Below are 22853 nucleotides of genomic sequence, written 5' to 3' on the forward strand. Positions count from 1 at the left end.
TGGCCACCATGTTTGGTTGTCATAAATAATTCACTTTTAGTAGCTATCACATTATGCCGTCACAAATAGTCATCTTTTAGTGGCCACAAGTCTTGTCCCTCACAAATAAGCATAATGACTTAAACCCTTTATGAAACTTTTAGTGACGGCCACTTTTAGTCATCACAAATAATATATTTTTAGTGACCGCCAACTCTGACTGTCACAAATAATGAACCTTTAATGGCGGCCTTCATCGGCCGTCACAAATAAGCTTGTCAGAGTGTGGTCACCATCCCCAAACTTTTAGTGGCCTCCATGTTAGGCTGTCGCAAATACTCCACTTTTAGTGGCCCCCATTCGTGGTGATCACTAATAATGTACTGACCCTCATAAATAATCTTATTTTTTGTTAGAAATAATCCACTTTTAGTGGCCACCACACATGGCCGTCACAAATAATCCACTTTTAGTGGCCGCCACACATGACCCTCACAAATAATCTTATTTTTTGTTAGAAATAATCCACTTTTAGTGGCCGCCACACATGTCCATCACAAATAATCCACTTTTAGTGGCCGTCACAAATAATCTTCTTTTAGCGATTGTAAATTCCACCCCTCACAATTGACTGTCACAATAATGCACTTTTAGTGACCATAAGTCGTGGCTGTCACAAATAATGAGCTCTTTAGTGACCAATTTTTTTGGTCGCCACTAAACATGCTTTTTTACTGACAAACAGTTTATGATCGCCACTAATAGTTTTATTTATGACAAATATCTTTTGGCCGTCACTAAAAGTGGTCATTAAAAACTAATTTTCTTATGGTGAATCAAACTTCTTATAGTTTGGGTCATTTGCATGGATACTTCATATGGTTTAAAAATAGTTTTGAAGGTCTTTCCGGTGTAAATGTTTTGCATGAAAATCCATTCTATTATAAGCGACCTCAATTAAACACTAATTAAATTAGATTTATTTAATTAAAAATAAATTAAATTAAATTAAGCTAAGCTAACTAAACTAAAATTAACTAATAATAAAATTAAAAAAAAAAAACTTGTTTGGCTGTCGAAAGGAACCCATAGGCTGGTGGGGTACTTCCAACTGTCGAAAATTTTCTTGAAGAAGAAAATTTAACAAGAGTAAAAGAATATTCCAACAAAATGTCACTTCACACTTAAATTTGACACTTGAGAGATGATATTTTGTATGAATGTATTGTATATCTGCATTCATATGACATACAATACAATATATTTATTATTGATAAAATATAATAATAAATTTATTTTACATGAAATGTCATCGTCTATCTGCTTGAGTCTGCAAGAAAAGAAATAGTTAGAGAGCGCAGAGAGGTCTCGCGCAAACACTTTGATGCTTAAGTCAAACACTATAAGTGTCGAATGAGTGTTTGTTTTTTTATAGAGGAATTTGGAGTAATCAGAATTGGTTTAAGATTAGGATTATTAATCCTGCTAGGATTAGGATTTTTACAAATAACGTATTTATTAACTTTTTCTAATCCTAATAGGATGAAGATTCTTTCGAATAATGCTATTTTTTATAGATGATGTTTATCTTTTCAGAAATTTTTTTGAATGTCAGAGTTATTTAAGTTTGTTCGTTGCGTAGGACTCCTGTTGCGTATGAGAAAAATTTACACCTTTTAGCCAAAAAAATTATTTTGTGCTTTTAGACTTTTTTTAATGGGGTTTTACCACAATAATATTAATACACGAATGTCACCTTAAATATTAAAATTAAGTGTACAAATAACATTTCTCATAATCTAATAAAATAGAGTCCAATGTAGATAATCCTAGAAGATTTGGTAACAAATAATCTTGCAATATATTAAACAAAATCTTAGAATATATAGTGAAGATATTTTAAATAATTACTTCCCTTCTTCACTATTAAATAACATGCAGTGACTATTAAAGTTGGAGTCTACCCACTCCCTCTTATAACAAATGTGGAAATATATTTGTGTTTTATTTTGTTATTTTTAAATATTTAAAAATAAAACACAAACAAACAATCTATCACTATCCTATCTTTTCTTTTTATTACCAAAATAATAAAAGTCAATGAAATGAGCATATAAGGCCAAGCATTTTTGTCAAATCTTTCAAATTGTGCAAGCAATGAAGTCATATTGAAAGCAATCATCAAATGAACCCTCTACCCTTTAGGTCACAAAAATTAGGATGTTATTCATAGAAGATTTGATTATCGAATCGATCAAATTGTTTAACTCATAAATAAAATATTTTTTAAAAAGTTGAACTGAAATGATCGAATAGTTGCTCAAATAAAAAAAATTAAAAAAACAAAAAAAATATTGAAAAAATAAAAAATAACAAAGTGCAAGCATATAAAAGTAATTTAAAAAATAAATATTACTGGAGTAATAATAAGTATTACTCAAGTAAAAAAAATATTACTCGATTAATAATAACTTTTACTTGATTAACTTTTAAGAACATATTTTCGTTCAGAAATATTACTCAATTAAAAAATTGAATACTTGAGTAAAAATAAGTGTTATTAGAGTAAAAAAAAATATTATTCGATTAAAAATAACTTTTATTCTATTAAACTTTGTGAACATATTTTAGTTTAAAAATATTGTTCAATTAAGAAGATTTATTACTTCAGTAAAAATAAGTGTTACTCGAGTAAAAAGAATAAATTACTCGATTAACTTTTGTGAACAGATTTTGATTGATTCGATTTTTTTCAATAAATAAATCGAATTGAATGGAAATAACTGAAAGACTCAAATTTAAAAACCAAACTAAATCGATCTACAAAATGAACGAATTGAACTGTCAATTTCGACCAATTCAATTCGGTTATTTCAATTTAACCAAAATTTTGTTTATCCCTAATTATTTTGCCTATATTCATGTAATATGGGAAGTTCAAAAGCCTTTCTCCTATATTGATTTGATTTTATTGACAATGGAATATGCGTATAATTAAGTATTTCACTAAAATAGTGAAATTTTAGTTTTGGTTTCAATATTAAAATAAAGTTTTGACAAAATATTCAAAGTCTTTTTATATTTTGATTACTTATTTCTTTTGTTATTAAAACACTGAAAAGTAGGTCAAATGTTCAACCAATAGAGTTTTAGAGATATTATTTAAACATATTTTTCATACAAAAATTCTATTTAAAAATTGTGGCATTAATATAATACATACATTCATAATGAAAATCTTATTAAAATAAATTATAATGAAATAATATAACTATTTGATTATTTTTGAAATTTTATATCTAAAGCTATATAAAATAATATTTTTAAATAAAAAGACAAAAATATAAATGCTATCTTAGTACTCTTTGTCAAAATAGAACAATGGTGTCGAATATATAATGAATAATAAGAACACTTCTATGATAACCAAAGGATACCGATATTTTGAGGGTTATTTAACTATTGGATTAGTTTTAGGGTGCCTTTGATAGGAGTAGAAAATGAAGATGAAATTCATTTTTATCCAAATTCTAAGAAATTACATCAAACAACTTTTTTTTTCTATGGAATTTGAATTCCATCTTAGTTCAAAAGTGAGAATTTTTCTTGAAATTAAGAAATTAGAATTCCTAGAGGGTAGGGTGAGAATTGAAATTCCATGAAATTGAAATTTCACCCCATTTTCCACCTTCCAATCAAACACCCTTAATGAATCTTGGTCTTTAAATTATATAAGAGGTTCGACTGGTCAAAATTATAAATTTTAAAAAACTTGATAAAAGTTAAGTAAATCACAATATATAATTATCCTTAAAGTTTGATTTAATTGCAAGAAGTAGTCTCCATATTTTAGAATAACAAAGATTACTCTTGTTGTTAATAACCAATGCAAATTGACAATTACACATATAATTCTCTCCCTCTCTCTCTAATTCTTACATTCGACGAAATCTTACCTTTTTGCTCTTTTCTTTTCGTATTTGTTCTTGTGCGAGTTGTATGTTTTCTCATTCTTTTTGAAGTTCTATCAGTTTTCTTGACCTTTTTATTTTTTTTTCAGTTACGTGACTCTTTATCCATTTATAATATTTTTAAGAATAATTCATAAGAGCAAAGTACATTTCCACTTTCGTCGATGAAGACTTCAATAATTTATTGATTATTAATACTTAATTTCACGCTTTTCGCTTTATCTATAGGTAAGTAATATTTGTTACTCTTTTTATTTGTTTTTTAAATGGATTTGCATTCAACTTCTCTCTTATTTATAATTTAGCAATCGGACACACGATGCATATGCAAATCATGTATCAACGTATGTAATTATTGTTTAGCAAAATTTAATTGTAGTTACCTTATTATTAATCTTTTACTATTCACCACAATTAAATATTGAATATTTGTTCTCTTTACAACTTTTCAATCAATAATGGAAGGTATTACATATATAGTTCTCATTTACATGTAAAATGGAAGATGCCAATTTTTAATTTCTTTCATTTTTTTTAATTCTATTTTATTTTTATTCTAATACTTTAAATGTTAATCAAAATTGATGCGCCCAAAAAGTGAACCCAATCCCAAGACGAATAGAAGAGGAAGAAGCTCAAAGAGGGAGGCTAGGAAGACTTTCTTAACAAAGCAATTCCTAGGAGATCCTCTTGGAAGCCTTTCTTGGGTACTCCCGGGAGCCTTTTCCAAATCTCAAAGATACAGTTTTTAGGGGATCTTCCAGATTATGTCCCATTAAGAATGCGTCAATTCATCTTCTAGATCTTTACTTAGAAATTAAGAATAAACAATTTTGGAAGACGCAAATGCTCCTTTACTTGTAAATTTTAACTTCTATAAATAGGAATTCATCATTCTAATTAAAGTATGCAAGAATTTCTACACAAGTTACCTGAATATTTTTTTTTTCGAGATACGCAAGAATTTCTACACGAGTTACTTGAATATTTTTTTTTTTACTGACTAAAACTAATTTAAGCATTAGAGGATCAGCATGAAAAACACTCTATGCCTTTAACTGTCTTTTATTTTACAGGTCTTTCGTACACTAAAGGTCCAAGACAACCACTCTTTCATAATCATAAATTTATTATTATATTTTGATAAAAACAAATTTTTTTAATAATACTTCTTCTCTATTTATGCAAAGTGGAAGATCAATCTATTTTACCTATACATAAAGTATGTTTTACCATTTTTTATATTTACAAATTTCAAGTGCATATAGTTTTCCAGTTATTTTGTGTACTACATCCCTTCTATTTTTTGAATTTATTTATTAATCTCTTATTCTCAACTTATTTAACTATTAAATTATATTTCTTGTTCTTTCAACAAATAATTAAATGGGTGATTGGTATGAAATTTTTATAAAATTTATTGTCTTGTCCAAAAAAAAAAAAAAAAAAATTAGATAGAGGAACAAGATAAGAAAAAGTTAAATATAAATATATATTCAAAAATATTTATTACACACCATTCCACGTGCTTGATTGTTAGTAGAAATATTTTTAAGAGCCAGAAGGGCTTATTGAGAGACTTATCGAATGGAAACAAAAAGACTAAAATTCCTTCGTCCACCTTGCAAATTTGCAAAGTGGGCCTCCGTCTTGTTCTCTCCTCTCTCTTTTCATGGCCGTTGTCTTCGCCTCGCCGACTATTGTTGCATCTTCAAGATGTAGCAACGGTCGGCGAGGCAAGGCAATAGCAAAGAGGTGAAAGCAACAACCACGGGAAAAGAGAGGAGAGAGCAGGGCAGTGGCTCACTTTGCAAATTTGGAAAATGAATGAGGGCATTTTGATATTTTTATCCCCATTTGATAAGCCTCTCTGTTACTCTATCTGGTCCTACCAAAGAACTCTTGTTAGTATATATAACTTTTATTATTTTTCTGAAATGACATGCAAACATTTGAAACAGTATAGACATATGAGAGAGAGAGAGAGAATCCTTTGCAACTTGGTGTGAGCAATCAATGACAAAATTGTCAATATAATCTGACTCAGCATTACCTTAAAAGCCAAAGACTCCATCATCCATCTCTTATAATTGAAACCAATCCAATGATGCATCAAAACAATGATCAATGATCCCTCTTTTTTAAGTGACAAAACGTCCAAAGACTCTTTCCACTATTATTTTGTCTTCCTCCATGCATGTAGACGTAAGATAGGAAGTTCAAAATTTATGGTCAATGGAAGCTAGCCAGCCAGCTAGCTACCTACTCACTAACCATCTCTCTCTCCATGGCTCTGTTGTTTGTGAGAGACCAATGAAATTATATTAAATGAAAAATCATAACAGTAATATGTTTTTTAAAGATAGATGAAGTTAAAAACTTTGATGATGATCGAGATAAAAACATACTATTTGAACTTGAGACTGACTCTGAGTATTAACTCTAGAAAATTAATATTATGAACCAATCTTATTCTATATATATATATATATATTCCTTGAATATTTAATAACAATAATACTAATTTGTGTTCTTCCCAACATAAATAAATGTAATTAAATTTCAACTAAATTGTTATGTTTAGTGTTACATATTGTGGGTGGGTGACGTGGTCTGTCCTGACTTGAGAAAGTTTGGACATACAACAAGGAAGGGAAGAGAGTTGATGGAATGTCAATATCAACATATAAAAAGCAAAACTAGTCCCTCGGGGGCACAGCTGCGTTGGCAAAGGCTGGGGGGGGGGGGGGGGGGGGCGCGAATCTTGCCAGGCTGATGGCTATCTTCTGGGTTGAGTCTTGGTAAGCGTAAGTGCGTGCAACACTTTAGACTCTGATTGGTTCGGATATATTCCGTAATTTATCTCTACAGTGTTGTTTCAAGAGCGAGGTGGCTGCGGACGCATGCGATGGTGCAAAAACCAATAAAAAGCAAAACTATAATACATATAATAAATTGCACTTGTTTATTGGTATGATGATGTTACCATCCATCAGTACTGCTGCAAACTGAAGGGTTCAAATCAACAAAAACATATAATCATTTCTTGTTTGTCTGCTTGCTAAGGAAAACGATTCGATTCGGGTGGAATGGCCATAATAAATTGTACTTGACAATGACAATAATAATAAAATAAAATAAAAATACTTTTCATCTATTCCCCTTTAATTTTCTTATTTTTTTTTGACATCCCAATCGAAAGAGATAACGGGAACAGGAACGAGGACAAAAATTTATACAATTCAATTTTTTTTTTAGCACACCGACAACTTCCGAGTGGGAGTTAACATAACATAGAGGTAAAATAATTATTTTGCTTATTTTTTCACCAATTTAATCCAATAACTAGAATTAAAAAACATTATCTCACCTTATAAACCAAGCTAATATATATATGTGTGACCATGAAATATAAATTAAAAAATAAAAAAAAACTAAATCTAAGGTTATAAATGAACAAGTCACTCATGAATAATTCAATATTCAATTTGTGTTATAAACAAGTAAAAATTGACCTTTAATTTGAAACTCAACTCATAAACTAGTCATGTTTGAACAAAGACAAATCTTAACTATTCAATTGACAAACAAAACTTGTGTTATTATTATTTAATATTTTATTATTTATCCTTATATTTATTTGAACAATATTACTCATTGATTTTGATAATTTATGCTTATATTTGTTATATAAAAATAAATTTTAATGACTAATTAAAAAATAACTCTAATAAACTCGAATGCATTTAACATGATAAATAAATTTCCATTGAGCTGAACTCATTAAGGATTTCGAACATATTGTAAACTCGAGCTCACCAAAATCCTATAAACTAAGAAGTCAAAAGAAAAAAACATAGCTCGAATAAAAGAAAAGTGGTATAATCACGTTTTATACAAACTATATTCCAAATATTTCATTCAAAATACAGTACTTCCCTTGAGAGCTCCAAGGACCAGTCATCAACCTGCCTGCTGCATATATATGCTCAAAATTATATTACAATAAATACATAACAGACGTCCAACATAACTAACCTTTAGGGCTGCAGCCCACCCCTATCAGTTAACGATGAAATATAAATCTTATCTCAGACGCATGTCAATTAGCCACCATCACTCGAGTGGCACGCACATCATACCTTGAAAGCATAGTGGCTAATTCCATCACTAGCATCTGAATAGTACTCATTGTAATTGAGATAACGCCAGAAATGTGAAAGACCAAACTCAATGTGTTTTGGTGTCTTGAGATAACATGCATGCAGTTCTTTGACATTCTTATCGAAAGTTTGCTTTATCGCAAGCACCTGTAAGTCATGAACAATATAACGGTTAAAATTTGGTTTCTCTATTCAGGTTATACCCTGTAAGCCTAAAAAGAAAGCCAGAATAAATTGAAGCCATCCTAATCAAGTTGAAAATTTAATGATGAAGGCATTCAAAAGTTGTAGATACATAGATTGATCCATGGTCAATATATTTTGTCTTTGTTATTCATTCAGACCTATTCTTACCTATCATATTACACATGCAACACAATAAAAAGAAAAGATTCCTGCTCCTTCCAAAATATTGTATATTTTCTTAACAATAATATTCATGGAAAACAAGACATACAACTTATTGAAATAATCCAAGTGTTCATTAAAGCTCCTTACAAAGATATCAATATAACTACAAGATCCCACTCAAATTGCTAACGTCCCTAGTGAGTAGTGACCTTTTCACTATTAACTTACCAACATGTTTCATTCTCCTCTGAGAATTAGCCATCTTGAAGAATTTACCATTCCATTAAAAGATCATCCCCGATTTTTGTTTCTAGTACAGTTCTCCCTAAAGCAGGTCTCCAAGTTTGCTTCTCTTGCTAGCTCTATGCAACTTCTCATCAATAAAGGGACCTGCCCTTCTGTACCATCAAGGATCCTAATATCCTCCAACAGTTTGTAAATCATATTATCCAGACATTAATAAAGCTCCACATTCCACATCCTAATATCCTCCTTGAACAATTTAAGCTTCTTGGCTAAGAGAAGGAAACAAAAAAAAAAAAAAAAAAGAGCAGGAGAGCCAGAAATCTTATACCCCATCCAATAGTGTTCCTAACCAACTTTGTTTATTGGGGACTAGGTAATTGCTATTTAATTTGATAAACACTCTTACAAACCTCACACTCAAGAAGAACGGGAATATGATCAAACAAAAATCTGGGAAGGCAAGCCCAAAAGGCATCAGGAAAATTCATGCATCTTTAGATTCTAGTCCCAATAAGAACTTATTGAGTCCTTCTCAAATCCCTTGCATGAAATTCTAAGGAATCACCAAATCTTTTTCTTCCCTGACAAGAAAGAATAATTTACTACTTACTAAAAGAAATACATCTTTAAAGCCCAACCAAGTTAATGAATTACTTAAGTTCATCAAACATATCCAGTAAGGATTGGGGTCTGAAACTAGCTGAATACTAGCTTGGCCTGATTGTACTTGCATCAATTCTTCAGAAATTGGCAGCAAAGTATGCATGAAATAACACAGCAACAATGACAAATCAATACAAAAGCAATATAGTGGTGGCAAATACAATATAATTGGTAACAATAGAAAAAATATAAAATAATTTCCAGTAGTATATCCATGATCATCTCCCTAATTCTAATTCCTTTTTTGATTGTCAACCACTTGGAATAATTAGTTTCAAAACTCAAGATGTTTTAATAATAACAAACATGACCCTTGTGTCTATTGGCAAAAGCAAAGTCATATACTAAATGAAGTGAGGTAATTTCTAAGCGGACAATCAAGATGGGACAACCACCTGGGAAATGTTGATTTGAGAAAGCTTATCTGACAAACCTCCATCAAGTTCAGCTGCACAAGGGATTCCAACTAGACAAGACTTAAAGTCTAGCGCACACTGCAAAATGCTTTCAATAATGCTGGATATGGACTGCATTTCATCAGATAAGAAGCATCTGAAAAGAAAATATTAAGTGTCAACATATGAAAATAACAGCAATGAACAGTAAACATGCTAGCTTAGAGGGATAAAGAGACCAAGTTGTAGAAGAGGACATACTGCAAGTGCAATAATAAATATAAAAACACTTGTAAATTATATTGAAAATTAAATGTTACCAATATTAACATAAATTAAATGACACTTGATATAACAATGATGGTGATGCTACTGATGATGATAACAAGAAAAATAGTTATGCCAACAATAGCTATTTTAGTTGGGCAAGAAAATCGTATCTGCTGATCTAGTATTTCCCTCATCCTTGTTTTAATTTTCACATCCCCTCTTTATTTTATTCTTTTTATCTAAAGCAATGCCCTTTCATTGTTCAGCAATTAATGTTTCTGAAAAGCAACCAACAAGAACATGAGTTAACTATTTGTATGAGCATCAGCATGATTTCAGTAAATCAATACAAAGTCCATAGCCAGGCAGTTTGATTCATACCGAAAAGTATATAATATTTACCATCTATGATCAATTCAATATCAAACTGTCAGGAACCAGTCCTGACCTAGGGTTTGATTAAAAACAGAAATGAGAATGAGAGAGGAAAAGAGAAAGAAGAGGGAGAAAATCACAGAGAAATTAGGAAGAGAATTGAAGAGAGAGAAAGAATTCAGTTTCTTATTTCTCAACAGTCTCAATACAGTTCTCTGAGTAGCTTTATATAGCTATTCCTTGTGCAGTTTTTCAGTTATAACAAAAATAACTGCTACCCATTAATACTCCTAAGAACTAATCTGCTACAACCACTGCTCTCTTGTAAGTATACGCACACGGTCTTGACATTTCCCCCCTCAAGAATTTTCTTGTCCTCAAGGAATAAAAGGAATTGGGAAGCCCGAGGGAATTGGTTGAGTAGATCCGGCAAATACTCACAAGTGGTGTGATCTAGATGCAAATGAGACCATTGGACTAACACCTGTGTAAGAGGCAGATTATCTTTATAAAGCACCCTTTTGTCCAATAAAGCCAGTGGTTCAATCTTAACCTGAATATCATCTTCTATAGGAGGCAAAGCAGTGCTAGATAGATCCTGTTGACCAATTGTCTTCTGAAGTAAAGAAACATGGAAGATTGGATGTATCTTAGTGGTAGATGGCAGTTGCAATCTGTAAGCAACAGGTCCCACTTTGGCTACAATAGGAAAAGAACCATAATACTTAGGACCATAATACTCCCGTTCACTCCTCCTATCGGCACATTGCTTCATTCGATTTTGTGCAGCAGCCAAATCCCTCTTAATCTACCGCAGCATTTCTTGCCTCTGCTGCAAATATTGGTCCACCCTTGCAATTGATGTAGTAGTCCATAATAGAAGGTAGGATTGGGGGTTTAAAACCGAAAAGTGCCTCAAAAGGAGACATCTTTAAATAGCTGTGTGTCACAACCCCAAGGGTATAGTAGTAAATGAAATAGTAGTTGTAGCATAATGCATTTACTGTATTGTACCTTAAGCTACTGATTCATGTTGTACTTTTCAGTTAATTACTAACTGAAAGATAGAACATCCTATAAATAGGCTAGATTAGGTAGTGTAGAATGATAATATGAATTTCAGTCATCTTTCTACATTTCTCTCTTGATCTCCTCTGTTCTCTCTCTTTTTGTTCTGTTTCTCGCTCCATTTTTGTTCTCTCTCCCTCAGTTTCTTCCAAATTCCTTTCTAAGTCCTAAGTTAACCCTAGGTGCATGACATCGTGGTAGCTGGAATTGTACCACCACTGGGCAAGAGATAATCATTTATACCGGCTCTTTGGTTTTAGAAAACAAATACATCTCAAATAAGCTTCCACACATTGGTTTACTTTCTTAGTTTGTCTATCCGTTTCAGCATGATAAGCTGTAGACATATGCAAACCATCCCCCAAACTCTTGAAAAGTTCTTGCCAAAGATCACCGGTAAAAATCTTGTCTCTATCAAAAACAATAGACGGTGGCACTCCATGCAACTTAATCACTGAGTCCACAAATACTCTTGCCACTTCCCGAGTGAATGGATGAAGGAGGTGTCAATGTCCTAGGGTTATAATAGTAATTACAGCTTGTTGCAATTATTGTATTGTACTTTTTGTTTGCTGTTGTTACAATTTGTTTCTTTCAATTAACAGTTGTAACTACTGAAAGAAACTTGTATCTTTCTATTAACAGTTACAACTGAAAGCTAGAAGGCCTATAAATAGGCCACTACTTGGAGGATGGGAGATCATGACATGAAATAATAGATATCGCCCCCCCCCCCCTTCTCTCTCTCTCTCTATTCCTTCCTAAAAAACCTAAGAAATAGGTTAGGTCTAGGAACTTGACATTTGGTATCATACTAGTCGATCTTTGATTGCTGAATTCAGATCCAGGCAATTCTTGGAGGTTGTTTTGGAGGCAAAATTTTGAAGAATTAAATTGTGGAGATGGCAGAAGGCATTCGGATGAAACAATTGGAAGCATGGCTGGAAACTCTAGAGCTCAGTTTGTGCCAGACTTAGGAGGAGGTGAATCGAGGCAAGGCCGAGAATGCCACAACTCATGAGATTGTGCAAACGCTAGAGAGAGGAGTTAAGGAAGAATTCTCTAGTTTTGGCCAAAGGCTGGATGGATTCCTCAAAATGTTTTCAAAGATGACTCAGGCCAGCCTACCAAAGGATTTTCCTCCAAGATCCCCTGCAGAACAAATTCAAGCAGGAGCTAGAATCCTACTTGATACCTCTAGTTTTCAAGATGCTGATGAATTACCTATATTGGATCAGGCAATTTAGGATGCCAAGAAAGGAATGACAGTTGCCGGAAAAGTCAATGTGACACCATTGGAGGAGAAATCTGTTGAAGATGAACCTTTGGTGTACGCTAGCAACCAAGAAGCAAAAGATGTTTTTAAAGCATTGTCGGAGTCTATAAATGCTGAATCCAAATGGACCTTGGAGTAGAGGAGGATGTAGAAGGAACAATTGAAGCAGGCTGAACAGAAGAACAATGATGCGTTTCGGAAGATGATGGAAGATCATGTTGCTGCCGGAATACTTACTCACTAGTATGATTATTGCATGAAGGTCAAAGAGTCTGCACCCTATCAAGCTGATAGGCCTCCGGTGCATCGGACCTACTAGAGACACATCAAGCATCAAGGGTAGAATAGTGATTTGGCATGTGCTAGTGTAACAATCAGCATGTGCACGAGGGGTGGAATAGTAATATAGCTGGTTGGTGTAACAATCAGCATGTGCGCAACCAATTCTGTTATAGAGAGCAGGAGAGGGGTAGGAACAACATATAAATAGGAGGAGAAGGAGAGAGAAGGTAGGTAGAAATTGAGTGGAAATCAAGGAGAGTTCTAGGCCTCTTGAATGCCCTTTTCTTTATTTCGTTCAATTTCAATACATTAACAATTTGAATCCATACTCAATCAGTGTTTCATCTATATACAATCGGTGGTTCAAATTTCGATGGTCCTACCATTGTGGTATCAGAGCCCAACAATCCAAATGGTGAATTTAACAGATAGAGTCATGGATTTGGAGGCGAAGATGGAGGGTATGTAGAAAGGAGTCGAAGCCATGAGAGGGGAGGTGCAGATGATGGAAAAGAATGTTGCAATCATGCTGGACCAGTTTGCATACATGAGAAGTAGAAGAGAGGAACAAGAATGGGGAAGGAAGAACAAGGGGAAAGAGTTGAAGTGACCATTGAAATTCACCCAGAATTTCGAGGTATCACCGGGAATCGAAGTGAGCAAGGAGTTTGGGGGAGGCTTTGGAGGAAATTGGTGGACAGAGGTTCGTTGTAGAAGGCTAGAGATGTAGATCTTTGAGGGGGAGAACCCAAACGAATGGATTTTCAGCGCCAAATAGTAATTTACAGTAAATTAGCTAACAAAGGAGATGGTGGAGACGACTGCGCTGTGTTTCGAAGCCAATGCATTTGCATGGTTCCAATGGGAGACACAGAGGAAGGGGGTTAGGAGCTGCGAAGAACTCAAACAAGGGATCTGAAGCAAGTTTCGTTCCACCCAAGAAGGGACATTAGAGGAGCGTTTTTTGTCCCTCCATTAAGAAAGGTCCATCAGGAAGTACTGCTTTCTGTTTGAGACATTGGCCGTGCTGGTTGTCAATGTTTCCGACACATTTTTGGAAGACCTTTTCTTCAACAGAGTCGAGCCCGAGATACGGGTACTACAACCCAAAGGGTTGGAGCAAATCATGACAATGGCCCAACATATTAAAGATAAGAACACTACAAAACAACTATGTCTCTCTCGGGCTAACTAAGGGTAAGAACATCCCAACCCATTTTCTGCTCTCTTTGTGACGAGCCCAAATTTCCTCCCCAAAATTACGTCTTTGCCAAGTCCCAGGCCGCCAGAGGTGTAGGAAATCCACCTTTTAAGCGGCTTAGCGAAGCTGAATGGAGAGCCAAGCATGAGAAGGGCCTTTGCTTTCGCTGTGATGAGAAGTACTCTATAGGTCACAAGTGTAAAAACAAGGAGCTCCAGGTAATGATGATATATGATGAAAAGGTAAGAGAGGTGGGGGTTGAGGAGGAAGCATTGGAGGCTGAAGAGAGGGAGCTAGTGCGAGTGGGCGAGATCATTGAACTCTATGAATTTTGTAGTGGGTTTGACTTCGCCACAAACGATGAAGATTAAGGCGCAAATTAGGGGGCAGCCAATAGTGGTTCTTATTGATGGAGGGGCAACACACAATTTTATAACGTTCGAGTTTGTGCAATAGTTGGGCTTACCAAGGACTGAAACGGTAGGTTATGGAGTGATAATGGGGACGGGAATGATAGTGCAAGGGGCAGAAATTTGCAAAGAAGTGCAGTTGACCCTCAACAATCTGCAGGTAGTGGAAGATTTTCTTCCATTTGAATTGGGGAGTTTCGATGTGATTCTTGGAATAAGTGGCCAGCTTTTGTGGGGAAGATGAATGTGGATTGGAGAACATTGACTATGAAATTTTAGGTGGGCAGGAATGACAGTAACCTTGCACAGAAACCCCAGCTTGAGCAAGACTTTGGTCTCCTTGAAGGCGATGATGAAGGCCTTTAGGGAAAATGGAGAGGGAGTGCTGCTGGAATTAGGAATGTTGGCTGCCGAATTCAATGAATTCCAAGTAGAAACGCCATTCTTCCTTGAGGAGGTGTTGGCTGAATTTGAGGGGGTGTTTACAAATCCGGAAGGACAACCTCCTCCCAGGAATAAAGACCACTCCATCAACTTGTTGCCCGGCACTGCTTCGATCAGTGTTCGGCCCTATCGTTACCCTTACCTTCAAAAAAATGAAATTGAAAAGATGGTATGAGAAATGTTAGCAGCAGGGATCATACAATCGAGCTCCAACCCTTTCTCTAGCCCTATGCTGCTTGTTAATAAGAAGGATGGGGGGTGGTGTTTTTGTGTAGATTATAGGGCCTTGAACAAGGTGATGGTTCTCGACAAATTCCCAATTCTGATAATTGAGGAACTACTAGATGAATTACACGGGGCCACAGTTTTCTCCAAACTCGATCTCAAATCGGGTTATCATCAGATTCAGGTTAAAGCATAAGATGGCTTTCCAAACACATGAGAATCACTATGAATTTCTCGTCATGCCCTTCAGTTTGAGATCCAATATCGTCTTGGATTGAAAAATAAAGCAGCAGATAGCCTCTCCAGAATCAGTCATTCCACAGCCCTGTTAGCCTTAACAGTCCCTAAAGTAATTCAACTAGACCAACTAGCCTGCAAAGTAGAAAAAGACGACCGTCTACAAGGGGTTATCTGGGATCTCTAGCATGACCCTTCTTCTCGACTAGACTTCCAACTAGTGAACAACCAATTCATTTACAGAGGGTGGTTGTTTTTACCTAAAGGTTATTCTCTAATCTCTCTACTACTTCATGATGGGAATGTGGGAGGGCACTCTGGATTTTTGAAAACATATAAGAGGATTGTAACTAATGTCTATTGGCCCGAAATGAAACGTGACATTCATTAGCATGTGAGTAGTTGTGTTGTCTGTCAACAAAACAAGTATTTGGCCCTAACTCTGGGAGGACTTCTACAACCCCTTCCTATCCTAAATCAAATTTGAGACGACATTGCCATGGATTTTATTGAGAACTTACCAAGGTCAGGCCATATGGACTCAATCTTAGTTGTGGTGGACAGACTCAGTAAGTATGGACACTTTATCAGCCTCAAACATCCTTTCACAGCAGGAGGAGTGGCAAGAGTTTTTATCAAAGAGGTTGTAAGGCTTCACAGCATGCCTCGCTCCATTGTCCCTGATAGGGATAAAGTTTTCATGAGCAAATTTTGGAGAAAATGTTTTGCCTCCAAGGCACGAAACTCAATTGCAGCACGGCATACCACCCGCAGACAGATGGCCAAACGGAGACGGATGGCCAAACGAAGGTCCTTAATAGAACCCTAGAAACCTACCTACGCTGTTTTGCTTCATCCAAACCTAAGTCGTGGTATATGTGGCTACCTTGGTCTGAATTGTGGTACAACACTTCATACCACACAACTTCGAGGCTAACTCCATTTCAAGCAGTATATGGGCAAGAACCACCAACTTTATTGAGGTTTGAAAAGGGATCTACTCTCGTTTTTGCAGTTGAACAACAATTGGTTGAAAGGGATCAAATTCTAGAAGAACTAAAAACACAATTGTTAAGGGCACAAGCTGTTATGAAGAAAGGGGTAGATAGGAAAAGACGAGATGTGAAGTTTGAGGTTGGTGACTTAGTCTATTTGAAGCTAAGGCCTTATCGCCGAAAGACATTGGCTACTTGCCCAAACGAGAAACTGGCTCCTAGGTTCTATGGACCATTCGCAATTGAGCAGAAGATCAAACTAGTGGTCTACAAATTAACAATGTTGTCACACTGCAATATCCACCCCATTTTCCATGTGTCACAGCTACGTGAGGCAAAAGAAGCGTTGAAAGTCAATATGGAAATTCCTAGTCATCTTAGTGCAGACTTGGAGGTGATAGTTGAACTAGAGGTGGTGCTAGGAGTTCGGCCAAGAACATGTAATATCCTGCATGGTTTAGATGTTTTAATCCAATGGAGAGGTTTACCCTCGTTGGAAGCAAATTGGGAGCCCTACAGCATGGTTCAACAACAATTTCCCACTTTTCACCTTGAGGACAAGGTGAAAGTTCGGGAGGGGAGTGATGATAGGCCTCCAGTGCATCGGACCTACCAGATACGCATCAAGCATCAAGCATCAAGGGTAGAATAGTGATTTGGCATGTGCTAGTGTAACAATCAGCATGTGTGCGAGGGGTGGAATAGTAATATAGCTGGTTGGTGTAACAATCAGCATGTGCGCAACCAATTCTGTTATAGAGAGCAGGAGAGGGGTAGGAACAACATATAATTAGGAGGAGAAGGAGAGAGAAGGTATGCAGAAATTGAGTGGCAAGGAGAGTTCTGGGCCTCTCGAATGCCCTGTTGTTTTCTTTATTTCGTTCAATTTCAATACATTAGTAGTTTGAATCCATACTCAATTAGTGTTTCATCTATATACAATCGGTGGTTCAGTCAAATTTCGGTGGTCCTACCACAAGCTGCTGCATTGAATATATCTGGTTCTACACCAAAAGATTTATTTGAAGATGTTGCTGAAGAGTTAGAGAAATAGTATCATGATGACAAAACTCAAATAAATTACGATCACATAAACTTTGGATTTTGAAGATTTTAAGTCTGCTATTCTTGAGGGAATAGGTACCCCTCCAATACCTGATGTCAATGCAAAGCTAGTATTTGAGGATCCACTTGAGAGAACCAGAGAGGAGGAGGAAAAAGATGAATTAACATGGGAGATTATGATGTGAAATAACAGAATTCATTCTCTCCAAAACTTCTCTCTCTCTCTCTCTCGCTCGCTCGCTCTCTCTCGATTCCTTCCTAAGAAACCTAAGAAACCCTAGGTTAGGTTTCGGAACCTGACAGGAAGCTCAAAAAATGAGCAAACTTGGTGAGTCCGTCCATCACCGCTAGAATAACATTCTTTCCTTCAGATTTATGCAACTATTCAATGAAATCCATGGAAATACCTACCCAAGCCTGTTCAGGAATGTCCAGTGGCTGCAGCAGTCCAGGATAATATGCTCAGAACCATTCAATATGGAATGACCATATAGTTTTTAAGCAGCTGATGCCAATTAATAGAAACAAAATTGAGCAAACAATTTAATGCCTAAATCACTTTTAATGGAAGATATATTGCAGAAGGAGGGCCAAAAATCATGCTATAAAGTAACTGAAGCCTTAAGAAAGATCAAAATATGAACTTACATGCGCAGGGAATCAGTTAGATATACCATGTGAACGGACTCAAAATCCATCATATCTTTGACCTTCAAAAGCCAAAGGTCAAAAGGGAGAATAAGATTACATGTACAGAGAATCCATATAACAAATGCTGAACTTGACAATGATAATAGCATATCAATATGAAAAGAATTCAGATTAGCACATAAATTGTAGCATGTCAGTTTATGTCATCAAGTTCAATGCATATTTTTAAAGGATCAATCCACCAAGATTCCTAAATTTATTGGTGAGCTCCAGGAAAAGTCAGGGGTCTTCTTAAGACGGAGAATTGGGTGAGGATTTTAAATTTTATAGCTTCAACGTTTCCAATGGGAGAAACTCTCAAAATAAAGGGAAATCCCCATTAATGTAGCTAAACAGTAGCAGAATAGGTCTTACAAATGACAAGGATGGACACAGGGATCAAATGATGGATCAAAAAGTGGTTGGGCATTGCCTAGCAGCCAGGATGTTAGCAATAGCTATTGTTCAGCGATCTAATGTAGGAGGATGATTGCATCCTGACGGAATTAAGCTTAGATCTTTCGTCATTCTCTAGGAGCAGTTACTCACAGGACCTACCACTAGAGCAGAGTTTTAAGCACAAAATGCATGAGAAAAGCAATTATCATGCTCGTACAAGGGTGGTCATAAAAGTCCAAATATAACTGTCAATATAATAAAGGTAATGCAAATCATGATCTGATGTAAGTGCCACACATACAGTAAGGTTCCATTAAAGCAAAAAGGAAAATATTATAAGACAGTTATAAGACCAATTTTGTTGTATGGCACAAAATGTTAGCCAGTAAAGCACCAACATGTGTAAAATATGAGCATGGTGAAGATGATGATATTAAGATTGGATGTGCATCCATAAAAAAACTAATAAATTAGAAATTAGGTTATTCATAATAAGGTTGGAGTTGCTCCTATTGAAGATAAGATGTGTGAGATACAATTAAGATGGCTTGGTCACATGAGAAGCAGACCATTAGGGGCTCTTGTGAGAGACTGAATGGAATGAAATGGAACAAATATCTAGCAAAAGAGATAAAGAAAGACCAAGAAAAACTTGGTAGGAGACACTTAGGTATAATGAGTTAAATGGGCATTACAAAAGACTAGGCCATAAATAGAAATAATTTGTGACCGTCTTAGCACTGTTTTCTATTGTCTAAATATAGTTACAAATGGGCTTGCCTAGCTACATTAGCGTTTGGATGCATTAAATTTCTAAAGGTTGACAAATATGAATAAATAAGTTAATATAGGCTAAAAGCTCAAGATTATATCATAGGACATTGGAACCCAGAAGAAATCTATGGGGGTGGTAAATATGATGATTAGGAGAAGAATAAATATTATTTGCCTCCAAGAGACAGAATGGGTCATAAGATGGATAAAATGTTGGATTGGTCAGGATATCAACTTTGGCATGCAAAGCATGAAATGGGGATTATTATGGATAAGACTTCAAAGAATTAGTAGTAAAAGTAAACAGGTTGGGACTTGGGAGACAATTTTTGCTGTTGTTCTAGGAGAAGAGAGGATATTCTCACTGCATATGCATCACAAGTTAGACCAAAAGGAGATAAAAGAAAAATTTTGGACGGATTTAAAGAGGTTGTTGCAAAGAATACCTAGACTAGAGAAATAGATATAGAAAGTGACTTGAATAGTCATCTAGGTAGAGTGAATGGGTATATAGAGATATACATGGATGTAATGACTTTGGGGAAAGAAATAATGAGAAAAAAGCTATTTTGGATTTTGCTATGGTATGATCTCATATAACAAGAACTATTTTCAAAAAAAGGGATCAGCATTTGACCACATATGCAAGTGGTTTAACAACAATTCCAATATCCTTATTTCTTATGAGGTAAAAGGATTGCTTGCCTTGTAAGAATTGAAAAATTATATTGGAACACTGCCTAACTACTCAACATAGACTTATTATCCTCGAGTTCTATATCAAAAAGGGAAGGACAAAAGATGATAAAAAACAAATCCCAAGAATCAAATGGTGGGATTTAAAAGGTGGAAATAAGTTATTTTCAAGAAAAAAAAGTGCAGCAAAAGAGAATTGATTGTGAAATGTACTAGTATGATTCAAAACAGAACAAAATCATTCAAGGAGAATCAAAAAGAAAAGCTCCAAATTGAAAGAAGCCAGTGGTGGAGTGAAAAGGTACAAGAAAAAATGAAGACTAAGAGAACTAGCTACAAGACTTTTGCATACATGCCTTGTAACAACAACAATCACATGCATTAATCTCCCTATGGAGAGTCTATTACACATATGCCTTAACGATAAAATTTTGAAAATATATATTTTTGCTAAAACAGAAGCAAAGGTGTTCATAAAAATCAAGGAAGTTTAAAGACATAAAAAATTGTACAACATACTTGACACAAAAGATGGAGAAAAACATTGCAAGTGAAGTGCATAAAAGAAGACCAAGAGATACTGGTAATGAGGGTCCAATCAAGGAGAGATGAAAAGAGTATTTATCAACACAATTCAATGAATGTGGAGAAAAAAATATTACATAGGAAAATCTTATTAATAAAAGAAATTATATTCTATAGGCATATTTGTTCGAAAGAAGTGAAGCAAGCAATGTATAAGATTGGGAATGATAAAGCGATTGGACAGGATACCATTGATAAAGTATTACAATATGACTAGACAAGATAATATCCTGATAGAAACATGAAAAATGCATGGGAGAAGAAGGTATTTTATGATTAATGAAGCTCTTCAATGTGATCTTAAATGGAAGAGGATATATGATGAATGAATAAAGAGCACTCTAGTGCCTATTACAAGAACAACAAAAGAGATGGTTCAAAGTTATGAAAATTAAAGAGGGATCAAGCCAACGAGCCATATATAAAACTTTAGAAACAGGTGATTCAGAAAAGTTGAAAAGAGAAATCAAGCTGCTTGAAAGTCAATTTGATTTCATACCAGATAGGTCAATGATAGGAGCAATATTCTTGATGAGGTGCCTGATAAAGTTCTAGAGATAAACAAAAGAGATTTAGATAATATTGATAGTTTCTTAGGAAAAAATATGAAAAATTCACGGAGAAATCTTATGGAAAGTTTTAAAGAAGAAGGAAATCCAAGTTGTTTATATACAGGTCAACAAAGACATGCATCGTGGAACAGAAACATGTGCTTTAACTTGTGGAGAAGATGCTAAAGTTTTTTCAATTACAGTTGGATAACTCTCAAGCACTGGCACTGAGCTCTTATCTTGTTGGCCTAGTGAGTGATAATACTAAGCTCAAGGTGGGGGCACCTTAAATTCAAAAGCTTCAAGTTGAATAGATCAAAAATTGAAAATACAGAATGTAAGTCTAGTAAAAATAGAAGTGTGAATGATATAATGGTGACACTTCAAGATCAAGTCAATCTAAGAAAGAATCAATTCAAATATCTTGAATCAATTATTCAAGAAGATAAAGAAATTATTAAGGATGCTACAAAATTATAGCAGGATGGCAAAGATGAAAAAATGCTTTGAACGTTTTATGTAATTGTAAGATCCTTTTAGAGATTTAAAAGAAAAAAAAGAAAAAAAAGAAAGACTTATTTTATTGGGTAACTGTATGACCAACCCTATTGTATGACACAGGATGTCAGATAATGAAGTACCAGAATGTGCAACATATGAGCATAGCTGAAACAAGAATGTTATATTGAATGTGCAGCAGTACAAATAAGGACAGGATAAAAAATAAGATTATCTGTAATAAAATTGGAGTGGCACCTATTGGGGATAAACCTGTGAGATGTGATTAAGATGTTTTGATCATTGAGAAGAAAATCAGTAGTTGCTCCAGTGAGGAGCATGGATAGGATGGATGAAATTTATAGCAAAAGTAGTAGAGGAAGCCCAAAAAAGTTGGTACAGAGCTATTATGTAAGGCATGATTACAATAATCATACAAAAGACATGGTCACAAACAAAAATGATTGATAAGCTAGAATTCATATAACTGATTCCAATTACTAAGATTAAGACTACTATGTTGTTGTAAAACCTAAAACTCCTTAAACACTTGGAGGACACACGTCCAGTGTGGGGGCAAACATGTCCACTGCTTAATACAACATCAAAAGCATTGATATTTTGGAGAAGGTACCTTACAATTTAATAGCAGAATAAGAACATAGAAATTAACGTCCATTAATTCCCTTGCTTTGAACTTCTAAAATTTGATAATTCTAAAACTGATACATTCAAATTTTTTTATGGACAGAAGTCTTTGAACAAGATATGGAGATTTATATGTTCACACTTTTTTCAAGTAGATGAAATGAAGAAAAAAAAAAGAGAGATTATCTTGTTATTTTTATATAAAAAGTAAAGAAATTGCTAGTTTTTCATATATCTATATTTAAAGAAATATATTTATATTTCCTAACATGTCCTAAATTTGTAAAAGCACTTTATCAGCGTGCTTTGTCTGTCACACGCTTATAAATGCATCTCAGATTGTCATCTAGACATACACATCCTCCAAATTTGCATGGAAAGCAATTGGAAGAATTC

The 22853-nt window shown here is 34.7% G+C and overlaps 1 protein-coding gene across 1 annotated transcript in view; it reads right to left on the reverse strand.

Annotated features, from left to right (window-relative positions):
• Positions 1-7691: 7691 nt before the first annotated feature.
• The window catches only part of LOC127801680 (uncharacterized), an 87912-nt gene continuing 72750 nt past the window's right edge, over positions 7692-22853 (reverse strand). The window contains exons 12-14 of the mRNA XM_052337016.1: positions 18265-18326; positions 9769-9925; positions 7692-8260 (exon numbers count right to left, since the gene is read on the reverse strand). Coding sequence (XP_052192976.1) covers positions 8087-8260; positions 9769-9925; positions 18265-18326 — 393 coding nt within the window. The 3' untranslated portion in view covers positions 7692-8086. The remainder of the gene's footprint in view (positions 8261-9768; positions 9926-18264; positions 18327-22853) is intronic.

This window comes from Diospyros lotus, chromosome 1, assembly GCF_014633365.1.
Source record: "Diospyros lotus cultivar Yz01 chromosome 1, ASM1463336v1, whole genome shotgun sequence".
NCBI lineage: Eukaryota > Viridiplantae > Streptophyta > Magnoliopsida > Ericales > Ebenaceae > Diospyros > Diospyros lotus.